The sequence below is a fragment of the Tympanuchus pallidicinctus genome, unplaced genomic scaffold (assembly GCF_026119805.1).
Source record: "Tympanuchus pallidicinctus isolate F22 unplaced genomic scaffold, pur_lepc_1.0 scaffold23, whole genome shotgun sequence".
In the NCBI taxonomy this organism is placed as follows: domain Eukaryota; kingdom Metazoa; phylum Chordata; class Aves; order Galliformes; family Phasianidae; genus Tympanuchus; species Tympanuchus pallidicinctus.
The window spans coordinates 4,282,265-4,299,320 of NW_026294740.1; the positions used below are offsets into that span (position 1 = coordinate 4,282,265).

At 48.9% G+C, this 17,056-nt stretch overlaps 1 protein-coding gene across 2 annotated transcripts in view; it reads left to right on the plus strand.

The window, feature by feature from the left end:
- UBE2O (ubiquitin conjugating enzyme E2 O) overlaps positions 1–17,056 on the plus strand; it is a 49,059-nt gene that overhangs the window by 16,172 nt on the left and 15,831 nt on the right. Inside the window, exons 1-8 of one of the 2 annotated variants that reach the window (XM_052688319.1) lie at positions 4,033–4,150; positions 6,580–6,639; positions 10,563–10,673; positions 11,323–11,420; positions 12,860–12,923; positions 14,734–14,877; positions 15,516–15,625; positions 16,371–16,521. In XM_052688319.1, the coding sequence (XP_052544279.1) occupies positions 6,628–6,639; positions 10,563–10,673; positions 11,323–11,420; positions 12,860–12,923; positions 14,734–14,877; positions 15,516–15,625; positions 16,371–16,521 (690 nt within the window). In that variant the 5' untranslated portion in view covers positions 4,033–4,150; positions 6,580–6,627. Of the gene's footprint in view, positions 1–4,032; positions 4,151–6,579; positions 6,640–10,562; positions 10,674–11,322; positions 11,421–12,859; positions 12,924–14,733; positions 14,878–15,515; positions 15,626–16,370; positions 16,522–17,056 lie in introns of those variants that run through there. The other variant, XM_052688318.1, reaches the window with a different exon arrangement.

Consider the following 17,056-nt stretch of genomic DNA (forward strand, 5'->3'; position numbering starts at 1 on the left):
GATGTGCTGCTCTATGTCTCTTGTCTCCTTCTTGTTCCCTGGCACCTTTTGCAAGGCAGATATTAGCATTGGGCCAGCATTCAGCTCCCCGTGTGCATTGCTGTGTGCCCCACATGCTCCCAGTGGTCAGTGACTGATTCCTAGAGCACAGATGCAGCCCAGCAACAAAAAACCTGTTGCATGGTAACCGCCATCTCCATCCTGAGGCAACGACTGGAAGAATCCTTTTGCTTCAGGTAAATCAGAGAGCTGCTAGGCACACTGCTAGGCTCCTCCACACAGGGAGGAGCACAGCTTCATCAGCATGGCTGCTGGGTTCCCAGAAATCAGGCTGCTGGCTGCAGCGTGCTCCTCAGTGTTAGGGAGTGCCCAGAGCAGCTTCTCCTTTGGGGTTGCTCTTCCAGCAAGCAAGTACATCTTGTTCTTCAGACCCACTTATAGAGTCTAACTCTGGAGACCTGCCATAAAGACCAGCACAGCACAGCCTCTGTTTGCAGGCACTTTCTGAGGTTCCCGTTGCTGAACCAGGCATGGCTCAGCAGGGTCAGCATGTCCATACAAGGCAGTGCTGCCCCATTGAAGGGCACTGCAGCTCCAGCCTGCTTCACATGAGGCTCTGAGGGAGGGATGAGCCCATCTGCAAGTGGTGTTGCTGCTCTATAGGCAAAATACTGCCTGCTTCCAGCCAGCATCTCCTGTGCTCTGAGCTGCAGTCTCGTGTGGGTTTTTTCAGGTAACAGTGCCATCTGGTGCTGGATCTCTGCTCTTTATCAAGCTTTTCTCAGATTCCTAGGCAGAGGTGGTAGGAGAAGGGCTGCTTTTAATCAGCCATCTTACTGTGAGGCAGCAGGTGGCGGCTGTGTAGCATTGCTCCGGGGGGAGCAGGTTGGAGGGCTGCCTGTGCTGTGTGTTAAGGACAGCTGCCCAGAGGCTGCGAGGGAAGCAGGGCTGTCAGTGCAGGGTGCCTTCCGTATCTTTGTGCTAAGCAGCGTTATTGTGCTGTTCCTGGGTTCTCTTTATGTCTGTTGTGTGTAAAGCTTTTTGTTCTGGCTGCTCTACCCCTCCTTCAGCTCCCACAGGTGGGTTTCCCATGGCCTCATCCCTTCTGTGATGACTGACGGTGCTAAGCTTCTGCAGGCAGGACAGAGGTGTGGGGATGACAAGCTGAAGGCACTGCTGCCCGTTCCAAAGCGATTTTCTTTCCAAGCAAAGCAGAGGAGCAGTGGCTCTGTGCAGCTCAGGTCAGTGCCCACCTGCTGCCCTGTCCTCCCAGCCACTTCTGCCAGTGCCGTGCTCCCTCTGCTGGGAAATGCTTTCACACTTCCTCCTGTCCCATCCAACTGCAGCCTGATAACCTTCTTGCCTTCCCATCTTCCTTCCTTTAGTTATTGCTCTGTTCTCAGCCTTCCTTTTTGGATCTCATCAGGCCAGGGAATGTCTTGCAGTGATTTCCAAAATGTCATGTACGTTTGCAGAGCTACAGAAATGATCTGTTACTGGTACAGTAAATAGCATTTGACATTCTAGGATGAGGGAAATCCAAGTAAAAGATTAATTTTTGCTGAGATTTATTATGAAGCCAGATTCCTCTGCTCTGAGCACTGTGTTTACCCATGTTATAATTAAACTGAACTTTTGCTGCATCTAATGAATTACTTATCTATATGTATATGTATTTTTTTTTTTATTTTTTTTTTTAAGCCAAATTCATGTTGGAAAATGAAAGCAGAGCCTCTCAGGGAAAAGGAAAGCAGGGCCCCTTGGTGTCCTGCTGCCACAGGACCTGGAGGTGTTTGTTGAGAGTGAGAATGCATTGCTGTAAGCAAAGGGCTTGCGGCATGGGGCTGAGGCTGCTGCTGGCAGTCGGATCCTTATGGGCAAGCTGTAGGTGCTGCCTTCTACTGATTTGAACACATGTGCTGGCTGCATGCTAAGATTAAACCGAAGTTTGCTTTGGTGCTGCTTAGGGTAGGGTGGGCAATGCATCCCACATCGTGCTGAGTGCCGGAGGGTTGGCATGTGCGTGGTGTCATGAGCTGGAGTTGTAACGTCAGCAGTCTCAGGTAGTGCTGGAGCACTATTGATGCCATCTTAGCTTCTGTGAAGTCCTTTAAAGCCTTTCTTTCACATTTAGGGAGAATTTTAGCAACCGTCGCTCTGTCCTTCTGCCCCTGGAGTTGTTTGTCACCCTGACCTCGTGCAGAGCAGTGTTTGCACGGCCCCAGACAGCCTCACCAACACACTGCTGTGCTGAGGGTAGGAAATGCAGGTCCTGTTTGCTGTCCTTCCCTGTCTGAGCAGTCCAGAGGAGAACTGCGTTCTGAATGACACGCTCATGACTGCTGGCAGTTAAGTCATTGCAGGCCGTGCTGAATGTTTGTTAATCTCAGTACCATTTCTAACTGAATGTCTTCTGTCCTCTCTGATCCATCTGCCTGGCAGGGCCACGAGCTGCACACGCTCCTGGCTGGGGTTTGGCAGGGCAGAACTTTGCCAGTCAGTGCTGTTTTGCTCTCGCTGCCATTCAGTCTCATCCCACAAGGGTTGTTGTCAAACCCTCTGCTTTCTATTTCCTAACTCTTCTGCTCTTTGAGGGCACGCAGCTTTGGTCCTTGGAAGCTAGAATTTCCAGTGGTCTTTGTTGTACCTCCTTCTCTTTTCCTTCCTTCCTTCCCCAGAACAGCTCCTGCCTGGGAGCCTGCAGCTGCTTCAAGTCAGAGTGAACCAAGGCTCATCTTCTGCAGGATCCTCCTTCTGCTTCTTTCTTCTCCTGCTTTCTAGACAGCTCCTGTGCAGCACGATATGATCAGTGTAATAGAAATGTCTTTCAAGAGAGGTGAGCTCTGCATGCAGGGCATGTTTTTCTAAGAGTTGTTTGGTGCCGCCAGTAGTTTTGATGCTGAAATTCTTTCTAAAACATCTCAGCTTCAGATGTTTGGGATCTTTGAAATTCTGAACCTTTGTCACCCAATTCTGTGCTGCGTTTGGACAGCTGGCTTGCTATTCTGGATGCCTCATTTGGGTTTGAGCAAACAGCTTGTGTTGATTGCCGTGCTGCTGTTGTAGCTGAAGAGAATTTGGGTGTGCAGTCAGAGTTTAAAATAAAAATTAAGGACTGAAAACAACAGGGACGTGTTCCATGTGTAACACCTCAGCCTTGCTAACGAGGAGACCTCTGGGCAATTGTGGATCTGCAAGATGTTTTTTTTTTCTATTGCCTTTCTTCTGCTGAAAGAGCTGACTGTCCCTATCAGAGGACAGGCTTTATAAAATTGCAAGTAATGCTTTCTGTATCTTTATTTGCAAATTCAGCAGGAGTGTGTGGAAATGGCTTAAGTGAGAACAGTTGCACAAGGGTGAGGAGAGTGCTGGGAATGCGAGATGGAGAAGGAGCCAAGAAAGAGCTGCAGGTCTGTGCTGGTCAGGGCCTGGAAGCCAGGCTGCTGCTGCTGTGCTGCTCCCCAGCTCTGCTTTGCTCACGTGGAAGCACTTCCATGCTGCACAGAGTCCGTGTGACTGCTGGTGGGTCACTGCTGGGGAGCTCATCCATCACATAGCAGCACAGCCCGCTGCAGAGGCTTCACATGCAGCAGTTGTGCATTCATGTCTGTTAGGTATAAGCAGTTACCAAAGGGAAGGGTGGGTGTCTGCTGCTTTTTCTCCTTTGTGCTTGTGTTTATTCCCAGAGTTCTTGTTGTAGGGGATTAAACCTGTGTCTGGCACAGGGACTACGTTGGAGATAGGGGCTGTGGGATCACACCAGCACCTTTCCCAGGTTTGATTTTTCACTGGGCAAACATTGCAGCTGTCAGAGACAGCAGTTGACACACTGTGAACTCGGTTTAACTTGCTGTTGGCAAGAGCTGTGCTGGATCGGGTGTCATCCTCACAGCCACCCTGAGCTGGGCAGTGCTGGGAGCTGAGCAGAAATACAGAAGTTGCACTGCCATGGCTCACCCACATGGAACGTGTGCTCCCAAATCCTTGTGCCTCCGCATATTGAAGGCACTGACCTGTGACATGGTCTGCATTGAGCCAGAGTGGATTGCAGTGGTGAGAGGTCCCGGCCATCCTGCCCACGCTGTGCTTTGGAGTTGCCCAGCACGGCTTGTCTGCATGGTGCATGGAGAAGTGAAGTCCTCTGAGCGTGGTAAGGAGCCCCTGAGCTGCGTGCTGGTGTGTGTGGGAGCAGCAGGCAGTGACTGTGGGAAAGGTGTGCTGATTGCTGATGTAAGAAATCATTGGGCTGAGCAAAAGCTGCTGGGGCTTAATGATGTAACGCGCTTTCCTATCTCCCAGTTTCAGGGGACAGCAGCTGCCCAGCTTCCCATCAAGTGAGAGTACTCAGCTGAGAGTGGGAACATGATGATGTTGGTCCTTGTTCCCTAAGCAGAAACCCAGATGCCCTGCAGCACCCTCATGCAGTACAGAGTATGGCCAGAGCTGGTGGAGCAGCCCAGGTGTTCCTGCTTTGGTGGTGTGCCCCTGAGCCTGGGCACTGCTTCAGTGCTGAGTACTGGAAAGCAGCACTGAGTACAGGGCAGCAGTTGAGTGCCGTTGTGCCTCTTGGAGCTGCTTGTCTGTAGTGGTGCTTAACCCACGGGCCTGGTGTGTGTGTGCTGGCTGTGCCTTTCTGCCTGGGTGAAACGTGTTGTTATGAGCATCGTTGGCTTTTTGAATGTAGGTAAAGTGGGTTAAAAAAGATGAGAGGGCAACACAAGCAGAACATGCCTGGAATGTGAGGTGTTGGGGGTTGCTGAGCTCAGCTCGGTGTGCTGGTGAATGCATCTCTGGGGAGCTGAGAGTTCTTGTTCCTGGGGCTATTGGCAAAGCACTTGGCTGGAGCAGAAAACTTGAGCCATGTTAATACTGACTTTCATGGAGGCAAATATAGCAGCTGGGCTGCAAGTCCCTATTTTAAAAGAGTATCCAGTGCTGAGCTCCCTGGCTGCTGAGTGAGAGGCCGACCTCCCATGGGTGATGATCACACCACAGGGATTACATAGGAGAGGAAGAGTGACTGCACTGCTGTGTGTTCAGGAACAGCCACTCTAGCGTGCTCTGGTTGGGTTTTGTGCTTGTAATGGTCTTTGCATGATACCAGACCTGCAAAGTATTTATTTCTAGGCTGGTGTTCTGCCTACTTGCTTATCCTAGCAACTGAGGCAGGTGGGTCTGGTGCACAGAGCTGAAAATAGTCATGCTGCCTTTGCAAACAGAGCCATCAGAGAGCAGGTTAAGTGCAGTCCCCTGCAGAGAAAGCTTGATGCTTTGCTTTTGGAAGAAACTGCGTGGTTATATCCTTCAGGTGTGGATGACTGGGAAGGGAATGCTTGAACAGCTTCCCTGATTTACCTGGGATGCCTAATGTACAAATATTGCCCGTGCCAGGCAGCGTCAGCGTGGGTAATTCAAGTGTTGTTCAATACAGAACAAAGCAGAACGGCTCAGTGGTGGGTGATGAGTTGGTTTAATCTGGCATTGCCCTGATGCGTGTTGAAATGAAGCTGTCATTACACACTGAGCTTTGCATTAAGAGAACTCTTCAGTTAAAACCCCCAAACTGCTGCTCACAGGTGTGCAGTTACTGGAACGCGACTATTGCTGTGACTGTGGTTCTGGAGGTTAAGGGCTCTCTGTACAGTACTTCAACACATAATTTTAGAAAGCATTATAAAAATGGATGTCTGTCTATGCTCTGGTGGGCTGTGGGAGGGTATGAATGCTTCCCCAGGCTGGAAGTGGGCTGTAGGAGGCTTCAGATTTCCCTCCCTGCTGCAGCTGAGACTCAGGAGCTGCCCTAAAAGCCTCACTGGCTGCCTTGCTTCCTGCCTTACCGAAACATGCCATCAAGAAGGCAATAAATACTCAGGTGCTTTGCTTTGATTCCGGATCCTGCCCTCAGATTATGGATTTATGTCTTAATTTTACAGATCAGGCTGTAAGCCAGGGTGTGGGCTAGGATGAGATGCTGACAAAGCACATTGGGTTTGGGGCCGGGTTCAACCAGCGAAGTGATGCCTGTAGCAGGAGCAGAGGGGTGAATGCTAGAAGTGAGATGTGAGGGAGGCTCTGTCCCTGATACACAGCTCATGTGGTGCTTCCCGAAATGCATGGTATGTGGTTAATGTGTTTGCAGAGCTCACATTGATGCAAATATGCTCCTGAGCACTGAAATGCAGATGAGAAGTGGCCCTGTTCTGCAAGGGGAAATCTTAACCAAGCAGCCTTGTGTCCTCCCCATTAGTATGCTGAGAGCATTATCCCTCATACAGCATTTTTGTCATGCATTAGATGGGAATTGGGTTTTGCTGTTTTAAGCCTATTAATAACACTTAATGAAGCAGCCTGCAAGTAGACTTCAGATGAGTGAAGCAGCTTGCTGAAGGGTCACTGCTAGAAGGACACGGGTGGTTTAACTGGCCAGGAATTGTTGGGTCCATCCAGTGATATCTCCTCTACCAGCAATGTGTGGGAGTGCTGGAAGCCTCTTCAGTGCAGAGGGATGAGAAGCTGTGCATTTGTTTGCTATGTTAAGTGCCAACACTCAGTCCAGTCTCTTTTTTTCTTCCCCTTTAGCTGAAGCTTGAAGATCGCTCTGTGGTCCCTCGAGACGTGGTCAGACATATGAGCTCCAGTGTAAGTGCTCTTTTCCGTGTCCCTTTTTGTTCATAACACTGCTGCATGGATTTCTCAGACTTGCCAAATTGCCTGAATGGAACTGAACAGCACTGATTTGAGTATGTTCTATTTTTAGTGTGTCTAATAGAACTAGCAGCATCCCTTGAAAATGAGATGCTGATAAGGCTGCCTCACTGCTGTTGTGTATCTGCAAAGGTCTCCTGAGCACAGGCAGCCTGGCAGTGTCAGCTCATGAGACAAACCTGCCACCCGGGCGTCCTTTCAGTTTCAAGTCAAGCTGCTCTGAGATGAGGGGAGTGCAGACCTGCAGCAAACCCCAGCATTGCTGAAGCAAGACACACACCAATGCATCTGACACAGCTAGGTTAGCAGAAAACAAGCTGGCTTTTAATGGTCAGCTTGTGGTTGTTACCTTTCTGCTTTACTATTTAAGTCCTAGTCATTCTGTGCTAGCTTTACAGTATTTGTGCACATCTGAGGACGTGTAGATTTGTCTTCTTGTAGGACATACTGGGGGCACTGTCCCAGTATTGATCATCTGATGAGATGGGATCCCTCAGGAGCTTAGCTGGGCTGACAGCTTGGTGCTGCTGCTCACAGCTAACCTATAGCCCTGAGCCATATGGGCTGCCAGGTGGGTGCTTGCATCTTCTCTTGACTTGCTCCCAGCAGTGGGGCTGCCCATGTGGTGCTGAAACAGGCACTGGTTGCTGTGGTGGCACCACATGGTGAGCTGCATGCATGGAAAAGGCCATCCTCTGATCTGGCTGAGTGTTTGAAATAAAGCCTCTTTTATCCATTAAGGAAAAAAAGTCAACCCAGTCCTTTTGCACAGAATGTTCCCAAGACAAGAAAAAGGAAGAAAAAACAAAGAACTTGAAGGGTAACTTGAAAAATGCTGAAATAAAGCATTTCCTTAAGAAATCAAGTTCTTGTTTGAAGTGGAAATTTGGATTCAACATCTCTTAGTAAAACTGCAGCCCTATTTCAGTCTAAAACAAGGAACTGCTGGCACATGGAAATAGCAGCTCACAGTGCTGTACCTGGCACAGCTGGACACTGCTCTGTATCTTCTTGCTCAAAGCAGGATGTTTTCTGTGTCCTTTCTCTCAATTGCCTGTTTCTAATGCTTTTTACCATCCTGAAAGCTTAAAGTCACTTTGAGCTCTTCTCTTCTTGGCAAATGTGGATACGCTGCTTTTGTTTGCAATTTCCATACTCATTGGAGCACAAATGGGCTTCTCCAGCTTGCTGCACATATGTTGGTAGGTACACTGGTGTGTCCCAGCAGGCGTTCTGCACGCTCTTATTTTCAGTTTGCATGTTTGGACGTTGGCTTTTACTTGACCGTTTGTGCTAGTGGCTGATAATGTCATTTTTTCAATAGGATGGTGGGTAAATAACTCATATTCCTCCCCTCAAAAACGTGCTGTATCTGAAGAAGACCTGAGCTTCGCCTTCATCTCAAGTATATTTTAAGTATCAGTGGTAAATAAAGCAATGAACCCCTTCTGTCTCAAAGAAGAACGTTAGATGTAGTGCAGAAGATCACTACCATGTTTACAATAGGAGAGCTGTGGCTGTCAGCCTGCCCCACACCACTCGGCCTGGCAAGTGCACAATGAGGAACTTGCTCTGTATGCACTGCACTCCCAGGGCTTGTTTGTAACCTTGGGTGGGAAGGACTCGAAATCCTCTGTTCCTCAAGAGAGGAGCTGACTCAAATTCAGTGCTTCTCGTCTAGCGCCGAGCGCGAGGAAGGAATGCCTAATGCATGAAATGAGGTCATTTTCTCTGAATGCGGTTGGGCCCCCGTGAGTCTGATCCAGATGGATGCAGAATGGTGGCAGACTCCGTTTTTCCAGGTGGTGCTTGGGGGAAAAGATCAGAAATAGGGCTGCAATCTGTCAGGCACCCAGATTTGTTGCTCTGGAGGGTGCTGGGTGCCGCTGCCCCTTTAAATTGAGCAGTGGTAGGTGGAGATCTCCTTGTTAGAAGGGAGTATGGAGGGAATGAGTTGGATGGGAGGTGCGGGGGCCTTGGAGCTTGCTGAGCTGCTGTGCTCTCAGATAGGAAACTGATGGGTCAGGGGATGAAACTCTTTTTTGCTTTGGGACCGCATTGCTGAGCGCTGCTGCAGCCTCGCTGTGATTCAGCAGAACTTCCCTGCCCGCAGCACTGCCTCTGTGGTGCAGGGCAATGCTTCATGTGACAGCGAGGTAAATAAACCCAGAGCAGCAGTTCAGCAGCAGATGAGAGAAGAGAGCCAGCATCCTGTGCTCCTGTCACTTCTCAGGCCTCTCGCAGCGTTGATCTCTGCTTTCTAAACCCTTGCATGTAAGTCTGTGTTCTCACTCGAGAACTCAGCAACTGGAAGGGGACACGAGCTGAACTCAACCCTCTGCTCCTTCCCATGATCAGGTGGCACCCAGCAGTCTCAGATGGGCTCTGGGGGTACCAGGCACTGGGGTGTGACAGCACTGGTTGCATTTGTTTGGTGCTGATGGCAGGAGGGTCTCTGCCATGGGAAGCCTGATGCTTTGTTTCAGCTGATTCAGGTGGGGTGAGAGACTTGAATCCCTGAACAGCAGCAACGTGAGGGTTTTCTGTTTCTCTGGCTGCTAGCTAAGCAGTCTATAGCACAGACTTAACAAACCCTAAACAGCAAAATGTGAGCAGAGGATGGATGGGCTGTACTTAAGCAGGCTTCGCTTATCCCGTGGCCAGAACCTTGCTGGCAGCAGCTGCCTGCCCCAGGTGTGGTTCTGGCACAGCCTGTTTGTGTCTCTGCAGAGGTGTCAGTGGGATCTGCAGGGCTCTGCAGGGCTCCTGCTGGCACCATGCAGGCTGCTGGCTGTGCCAGGTTTATTGCAGCCATGGGCTGTAGCTGAGAGAGTTGGGAAGCAAAGGAAACCTCTCTTGAAGTGGCAGTAATCTGTAGATCAGTTGGAAGGGATGAAGCCCTGCTGCCCTGGGCTGTTCCAGCCTGGCTCCCCCAGCCCTGCTGATACACTGGCACAGCTCTGCGAGGATGTGGCACGAGGACGTTGCTGTCTTCATTGCCTTGGGAGCTGCAGGACGCAGGCTGCTGTAATTCCAGGAAGAGGATTGCAGCCAACCTGTGCTGAACAGTCTGCCCAGGTGCCATTCTGGGCTGTGGGACATCTGGGCTCCCAACAGGAGGTTTGATGAGCTGAGCACCAGCAAACTCATGGCCTTCTAGAGGGGCCACCCAGGGCTCTGGGTGAAAGCCTTGAATAAATATTTGATGTAGCCAATAGAACAACATGCTTATAAGTGGACCGAGCAAACAAATCCACCTCTCACCAAGTGTAAGCACTCCCAGCATTGTGCTCAAGTCCTGCTGGAGCAGTGACCTTCATGTTTGAGATAAGGACAGCCTTGAAGTTGCTGATAGCAGGGCATTTGTCACACTGTCCCTCAGTCCACTTTTATGGTGGACTGTGGGCTTTAATAAATAAAAGTATGGATTGTCCCAGCTGTCAAGGGCCAGGGCAGCTGCTGTGACTGACAGTGTTTGGGTTAGCAGCCTGTCCTCGCAGGCTTCTGCCATATGTGTAAGCAGTGCACGTATTGCCAAGCTATCCCCAGAAGGCTCCTGGCAGCATGTGGTACTTTCTTTGGGACAAAAAGGATTAAAACTTTGCTAAAAAGTGACAGAGGCAATGACAACCACCGCGTAATTGAATCAACTGTAAGTTATCTGATGTGAAACCTTGACATCTGAAAAGTGCCAGATCTTTTTAGTATGGCAGCAGGTGAAGCCCATTTACAACATGCTGCACAATCAGGCTTTACATGAGAAGTCACAGATTGCTGTGCATGGATTGTGCACAGAGCACATGCATTTGTGTGCAAGGCCTCCTCTAGGTTCTAAACCTTTCTCTTTGTGTTTCCAGGACAGCCAGTGTGGGACTGTAATTGATGTCAACATAGAGTGTGCTGTGAAGCTGGTAGGAACCAACTGCATCCTGTACCCTGTCAACAGCAAAGACCTGCAACATATCTGGGTGAGAACGCAGCCAAAACAAAGTGGAGCCAGGGTTTTGGTGATGGGAAGAATGCTGCTGTGCTCCAAGTAACTTGTGCTAAGGAGGCATCTGTGCAAGATGCATCTGCAACTTGGTTTTATTTTAAAGCATCCTCCCTGGGAGAAGGTGGAGCATCTCCTCTTCTGCCCATCTGTTCTGTGTTTCTGAGCACGTTGCTGGGATTGGGCTGACTTGGAAGGTGGGGTTGTCTCTAAATTGTGAGAGCTTCTGTATTGAGATTGTCAGGTGACAACACAACCAGAGCCCCTCAGCACTGGCTCAGCAGTACTGTTAGTGCTGAAGCAGTGAGAATGCTAAGGGGAGTCGGGCAGCTTTCTGTTGAACTGAAACATTCCTGGTTCTCCCATTTGTGCGGGTGGGGGATTTTTGGATGCTGAGTGGTATAAGGTTTTATCGACTACAGAAATTCAGGGCTGTTTAAATGGAGAATCTGTACTGTGCTCTGACTCTTCAGTGTGCCTTAATTCAAGCTTACAGCAAGGTCTGCAGCTGCTGCCTGAAATCCCCCCCGAGGTCGCTTTCCGGTCTGTGTTACGTGAGGATTTACTCACTGGTTCAAAATACAAGGGCTGATGTTTATAAAGCTGGTTTCCCGTTTTCTTCACAGCCCTTCATGTATGGTGACTACATAGCCTATGACTGCTGGCTGGGCAAGGTGTATGATCTGAAGAACCAAGTCATCCTTAAGCTTTCCAACGGAGCCAGGTACTTCCTTCTATTGAATGCCCCCTAGCTTTCATGGTCCTGATCTGTTTTAGGAGAGCGAGGCAGGCTGAGCTTCTCATTCATGTGCTCCTGTTAAGTCATCTGCTTGCTTTATCCTTGGATATAGAGTACAAACACATCTTTATCTGAAAACGTCACCGATTGCCCTCTGGAAACGTGTTATCTGAAGGATGTTATTTTTGTCAGTCCCAGCAGATCAGCCCTCCAGAACTGAAATATGTTGGATTTTAAAACTGCACTTCTGCCGTGGAAAAAATGGTTGTTTTGACATATCACGAATTCCAGACTGCTCAGTAGGAGAGTGTGCTGCCTCTGACAGACAGGGAGGGAGGATTCTTACCTTAAAGCATCTGCAGGAATGTGGAAGCTCGCAGGCTGGTGCTTCCTATTAATGATGAAAAAGCAGCCCAAGATTGAACTTATGGTCAGCTCTGCTTTATCTGCCCTGTTATTTACAGCAGCGTTGGGAATGTTTTTAATGAGGATGTAATCTAAAGCCGTACCTCCTGAGAGGGATTTAACCAGAAGCATTGCAAGAGTTTTCTTGTTACCTTAACGTGTGGTTCTGCAGAGCCAGTAAACGATTTGAATTCTGTTCCTTGTGCATGTCAGACAGGAACGTGTGAATTGCAGCCCTTTGAACTCTGTGCTGTTACTGAGGCCTGCCTGGTCTTAGTGGTGCAGAGGAAAGGAGGAGCCAGTGGAGGGCTGGGAGGCACACAGGCATGGCAGCTGGGATCCAACCCATCTGTCGTGTAAATTGGATGGTAGTGATTTAAAACAGAGGGAAAAAACAGCTCTGCCTTCTGCTTTTTCTAAGAGAAGTGAGCGTTGCAAAAGCTATAAACGACGACTGGCGGATGCTTCTCTGATTTTCTTGACTGTTTGAGCTTTTGGTTAACCCAGAATGGAAGGCTCTTACACATCTGTTAGACTGGCAGTGAAAATAGCTGCACTTCTCTATCTGCACCGCCTGCAGTTATTGGTGGAACTTAAAACCTTGCTTGGTTTCTGTTAGCAACTCGTGCATAGCTGTGTCAAATGAGGTAACTGTTTCTGAAGTCTTTATAATGAATCATTTGAAATCCCACCAGAACTTAGTCTGGACATAAAGCTGTTACTGAAGCAAGCATACCCAAACTGCCTTGAGTTTCCTTGGTGTGGATAACCAGTGGCACCTCTGCAGCAGAAAGATCTTGACCAGTACCTCGCATATTACTTGATTTTCTTATTTTTTACTCACTGAATGGAGCCTTTGAATACCAGGCAGTGTTTTTTACAACTTATCTGTAGCCAGTTCTGCTCTGGACCATAAGGGCTCAGCAGTATGCATATGGACAGACCCACTCGGGCAGCAGCAGTTAATCTGGTGCTGTTTGGCTCTGGAAATGTGACCGTGTCTCCTGTCTGCTCTCCAGGTGTTCTATGAGCACAGAAGATGGAGCCAAGCTGTATGACGTCTGTCCTCACGTCAGTGACTCGGTGAGCTTCTGGTTCTCCTGGGAGCCTGTTTGATCAGCTTTAATTCATAAGCTTTTTGCATAGGAGGGAGAGGGGAAGGGCAAAACCACCATTATTTATAGATGCTAAAAGTTAAGTGATGCATTATGTCTGAAAAACAGTTAGCTGGATCTTCTCTTAAGTAAGCTGTAACAATATGTAGCTTAAAGGTGTCCCTGTAGCAGGAGGGCTTGAGATTAGATGATCTTAAAGATCCCTTCCAACCCAAACCATTTTAGGATTACTAACAAGCAGGTTTTCAGCAGATGTTATGTTTAGCGTATCCCACTGTGTTTTGCAAACAAGTCAGGCAGTATGCAGTCACATGGCTCATGTCAAGGTGCTTCACTGTCTGCTCAATACATCTGTATGTGCTTGAAAAGGCTCTTGCTCCATTTAATACTTGCAGATGTAATGCCTTCTTCTGGAAAAGGGCATGCTGTGTAAATGATGTTCTGCTCGAAGCACGTTTCTAGATGGTGTAGAATACTCTCTTGCTGCTGTTGTCTGTTGCATTCTCTGAATGGAGAGCTGCCATCGTGCTGGACTTTTCCATATCGTGGTGGGGAAGGTTCTGCTGGCATTTCAGCTGTGTGCTGATGGGATCTCAGCTTCCTCACCTTGCAAAGCAGGCAGCAGCTTGCTTCTCCTTCCAGATGGCATCAGGAGGGCCTCGCTGTGCTCCCAGCAGCTTTATTTGGAGTTGGCTGCGAGAATAGCATATAATTCATAAAAGCTAAAATGCTGTCAACCCTTATCCTTCCCAGCCTTCAAAGCAGAGATCTAAAACTGCATTTCTGTTCCTCTGTTTCATGAGGAGTAAATGGAATATAATTGTAATAGGATGCGCTGCCGTGGTTTTCTTGTTCTGCACAGAAACGGTGTGGTCTGTTGCTGGACCTTCTCTGGTATTTTAGTCTCTGCTATTTTGGGTTGCACAGCATTATTGTGCTTGCTAAATCTGTGTTGAAGCAGCATCCACGTTTTGGGCATTGATTTGGAGATCTTTTTTGAGTCAGGCTGCCTTCAAAATACTTGGAGTCCCATAGAGACCCACAGTTTTGTCTTAAACTTGAGTTATCTCCAGTGTTACCCTTGATCCTGTGCTCAGCACTGCTGTGTTGGGTGCACACCTGATCTCGATCTCAGTGCACTGCTCTTATCCTTTCTGACAAACTACAAGACTTGCTGCATTTTTGTGCTCTGTATTCCATCTACTCTAAACTGTTCTGTCCGCCCCCACATCCTGAATCTTGGCTCATCAAATCACTCTGAATATCAGTGGAAAAGAGTTCTAGGAAATAATTGTTTTCTCTACAGCCCTGTTCTGTTTTCATAGGATTGTTGTGTTGACTAATCCACCCAGGGCAGGAAGAACGCTCACAAAGTTAGTGTGACAGCTGGAGGAGTGAAGGCAGGAATCCCCTGGCTGGCTGATAGCTGCAGGAGCTTGAACTGGAGCATGGAAAAGAGATCAGGTGTCCCTGCCCAGGACTGTGGCCTCTGTGGCCGCCTTGTTACTGAGAACATAGGTGTGAAATCCGTATCTTTTGTTTCTTGCAAATACCTTTGCTTCTCCCCTACTGAGTCATAATCCTGTATGAATGTGTGATAGAGCAGGTTGCTATAGAAACTGCTGGGTTGGCTTCAGAAACGAGCTTTAAGAGATGGGCAACTTGCTAGTGAGACTTTCCTTTATATTAGCCTTGCTGATCACGAACGAGGGAAGGGAAAGGCTGCAGTCTTAAAACTTGTATCCTTCATGCTGTTTTTTCCTCCCTTTCCCTCGCAGGGTCTCTTCTTTGATGATTCATACGGCTTTTATCCTGGGCAAGTCCTCATCGGGCCTTCTAAAGTCTTCTCCAGCGTGCAATGGCTCTCGGGTGTGAAGCCAGTTCTGAGCACAAAAAGCAAGTTCCGAGTGGTGGTGGAAGAGGTAAGAGCTGCCAGGCTGACACAGGGCTGCTTTCTGCACGGAGCAGCTCCCTGGCTGGCAGCTTGGAGCAAAGTCAGCTGGCCATGGTAACCTCCCAGGAGCAAATGCGCTGTGGTTCTGCTCTGAAGTGACAAATTCCTCACCGTGGGCTGACAGGACTTTTGAGCGTGGTTTGGCTTTTCCTCCCAAGGGTCCCTGCTGGCGCCCCGTGTAAGGTGACCATGTGCCAGTGCACTCAGAGGCTGCTGGGGCTGATCGTTAGGGTAGTAGAAGCACCTCTTCCATTGAAAGTTAATGGCGCGTGCTATCCAAAAAGGGAGAAATGTTGCTGACTCCTTGCTGAAAGAGGGAGCAGCTCCAAGTCCATTAGTGTGTCTTTGTGACATTGGACTGCAGAGTTGTGTGAATTACAGCTTCCTTCCATAGCCAGGTGCCATCTTCCTTGAAGCTAGAAGCTGTAGGAGCGCTCAGTGTTGCCCACAGCCGAGCTACAGAGGAGCTGAAGTGGTTCCGATGTTGGGAAACTACACTTAAATGACAAAAGCAGATTTTGCTGCTTTCCTTTACTCGATTTTTTAGATCCTAGGCATGGATTTGGGAAAGCTGAAAAAACAAACCCCTTTCTCTTTACATTGCAGGTGCAGGTGGTAGAACTAAAGGTTACTTGGATCACTAAAAGCTTCTGTCCCGGAGGTACTGACAGTGTGAGTCCTCCACCCTCAATAATCAGCCAGGAGAACCTGTCCAGGTGAGAGCAGCTGGAAACCTTCTGCACTGTCAGGGTGTGCACAAACGTGGGTGATGTGCCTGCAGCTGATTAGACACAAAGCTGGTTTTTTTCCCCTTCTCCTTATATGCCTATATTCCAAAACTTCAAAAAAGTGAAGGAATAACTAAAATCCTGACGTCCCACCGTCCTCTTCTAACGCTTTCCAGTCAACGAGCGCCTACCCTTGTCCTTCAGCTGGTGCCTGAAATAGGCTTCACCTGTTAACTGTGCGTGCAGTAGGGAAACAAAGTGTCCTGCGCTGGGCCCACGCTGATGCTGAGGGAGCATCTGGTGCCCTCTGCAGGCTGCAGCTGCAAAAACAAGCTGGACAAAATTCAGAAAGAGAAGTCAGATTGAGTAACAGCACAACAAAGCATAGTCCTGCCTGGAGCTCATGGGGAAACTGGAGGAGAGCAGCTCTCAGATGGCAGCAAAAAGCACTGCCAACTTGAAATGTGTCTTGGCAGCTGCCTCTGGGAAGGAGGACTAGAGGGAGAGCAGTTACTGCTGTTCCACCCGACCCCTTTGTGTCCCTTTTGTGAGACTTTCCACTCCTCCTTTACAGCTGTGTGCCTGGGGAAGGCTTGGTGTGGCGTTAGCTTCTGCCACTCCAGGAGAAGTGCTGTTGTCAAGAGGACACGCCAGCCTTGTGAAGGCTCTGGTTGCAGCAAGGTTCTGTTATTGCTCTTTTGCTTTGCTCACGGCTCTCCTTTCATCTTACCAGGGTAAAGCGTCTGGGGTGCTTTGACCATGCCCAGAGGCAGCTTGGAGAAAGGTGCCTCTATGTGTTCCCGGACAAAGTGGAACCTGCAAAAATCACCTGTGAATGCCCAGAGAGGAACTGTGTCCTGGGTGAAGGATCAGTTGCCAAAAAGGTGAACTTAGGGGGGTAAAGGGAGGGACGTGTGACTTCTCTGACCGTTTCTGATCGCTGTGGATTTTAAAGCATCAATCTTCTTGTGGTCCAAAATGTGACTCCTGGAGTGATTGTAAAGAGTAATGGCTTCTTGATGCCAGCAGCGAAGTCACCTTGTGCAGCAGTCTCAGTGCACTGGGAGAGGCATGCAGCTAATCCACGAGAATGTGAACAGGACACTGAACACAGGGGTGTCAACTTGCAGGGGCGAAGCTGTGCTCTGACAGCCTGGACTCGCTCTAACAAAAACATGCACCTATCCTCACATTTATTTTGGAGCCAGAGCATCCATTTCAGTCCTTTCTGCAGTGATACTGAGGAATGTCTGCTTCCTAGGCCAAATGAGTCATGCTGTGACTTTACATGTTGGCTGTAGAGCAGTGGTGTTCCTAGAATAACAGGATATCAGCAGTGTGGATGGTGACCTCCCTGCGCAGCTGTGTCTGTTGCATAGATTAACTTGTGTAGCCTGTTGTGACCTTCTGAAACAAGAA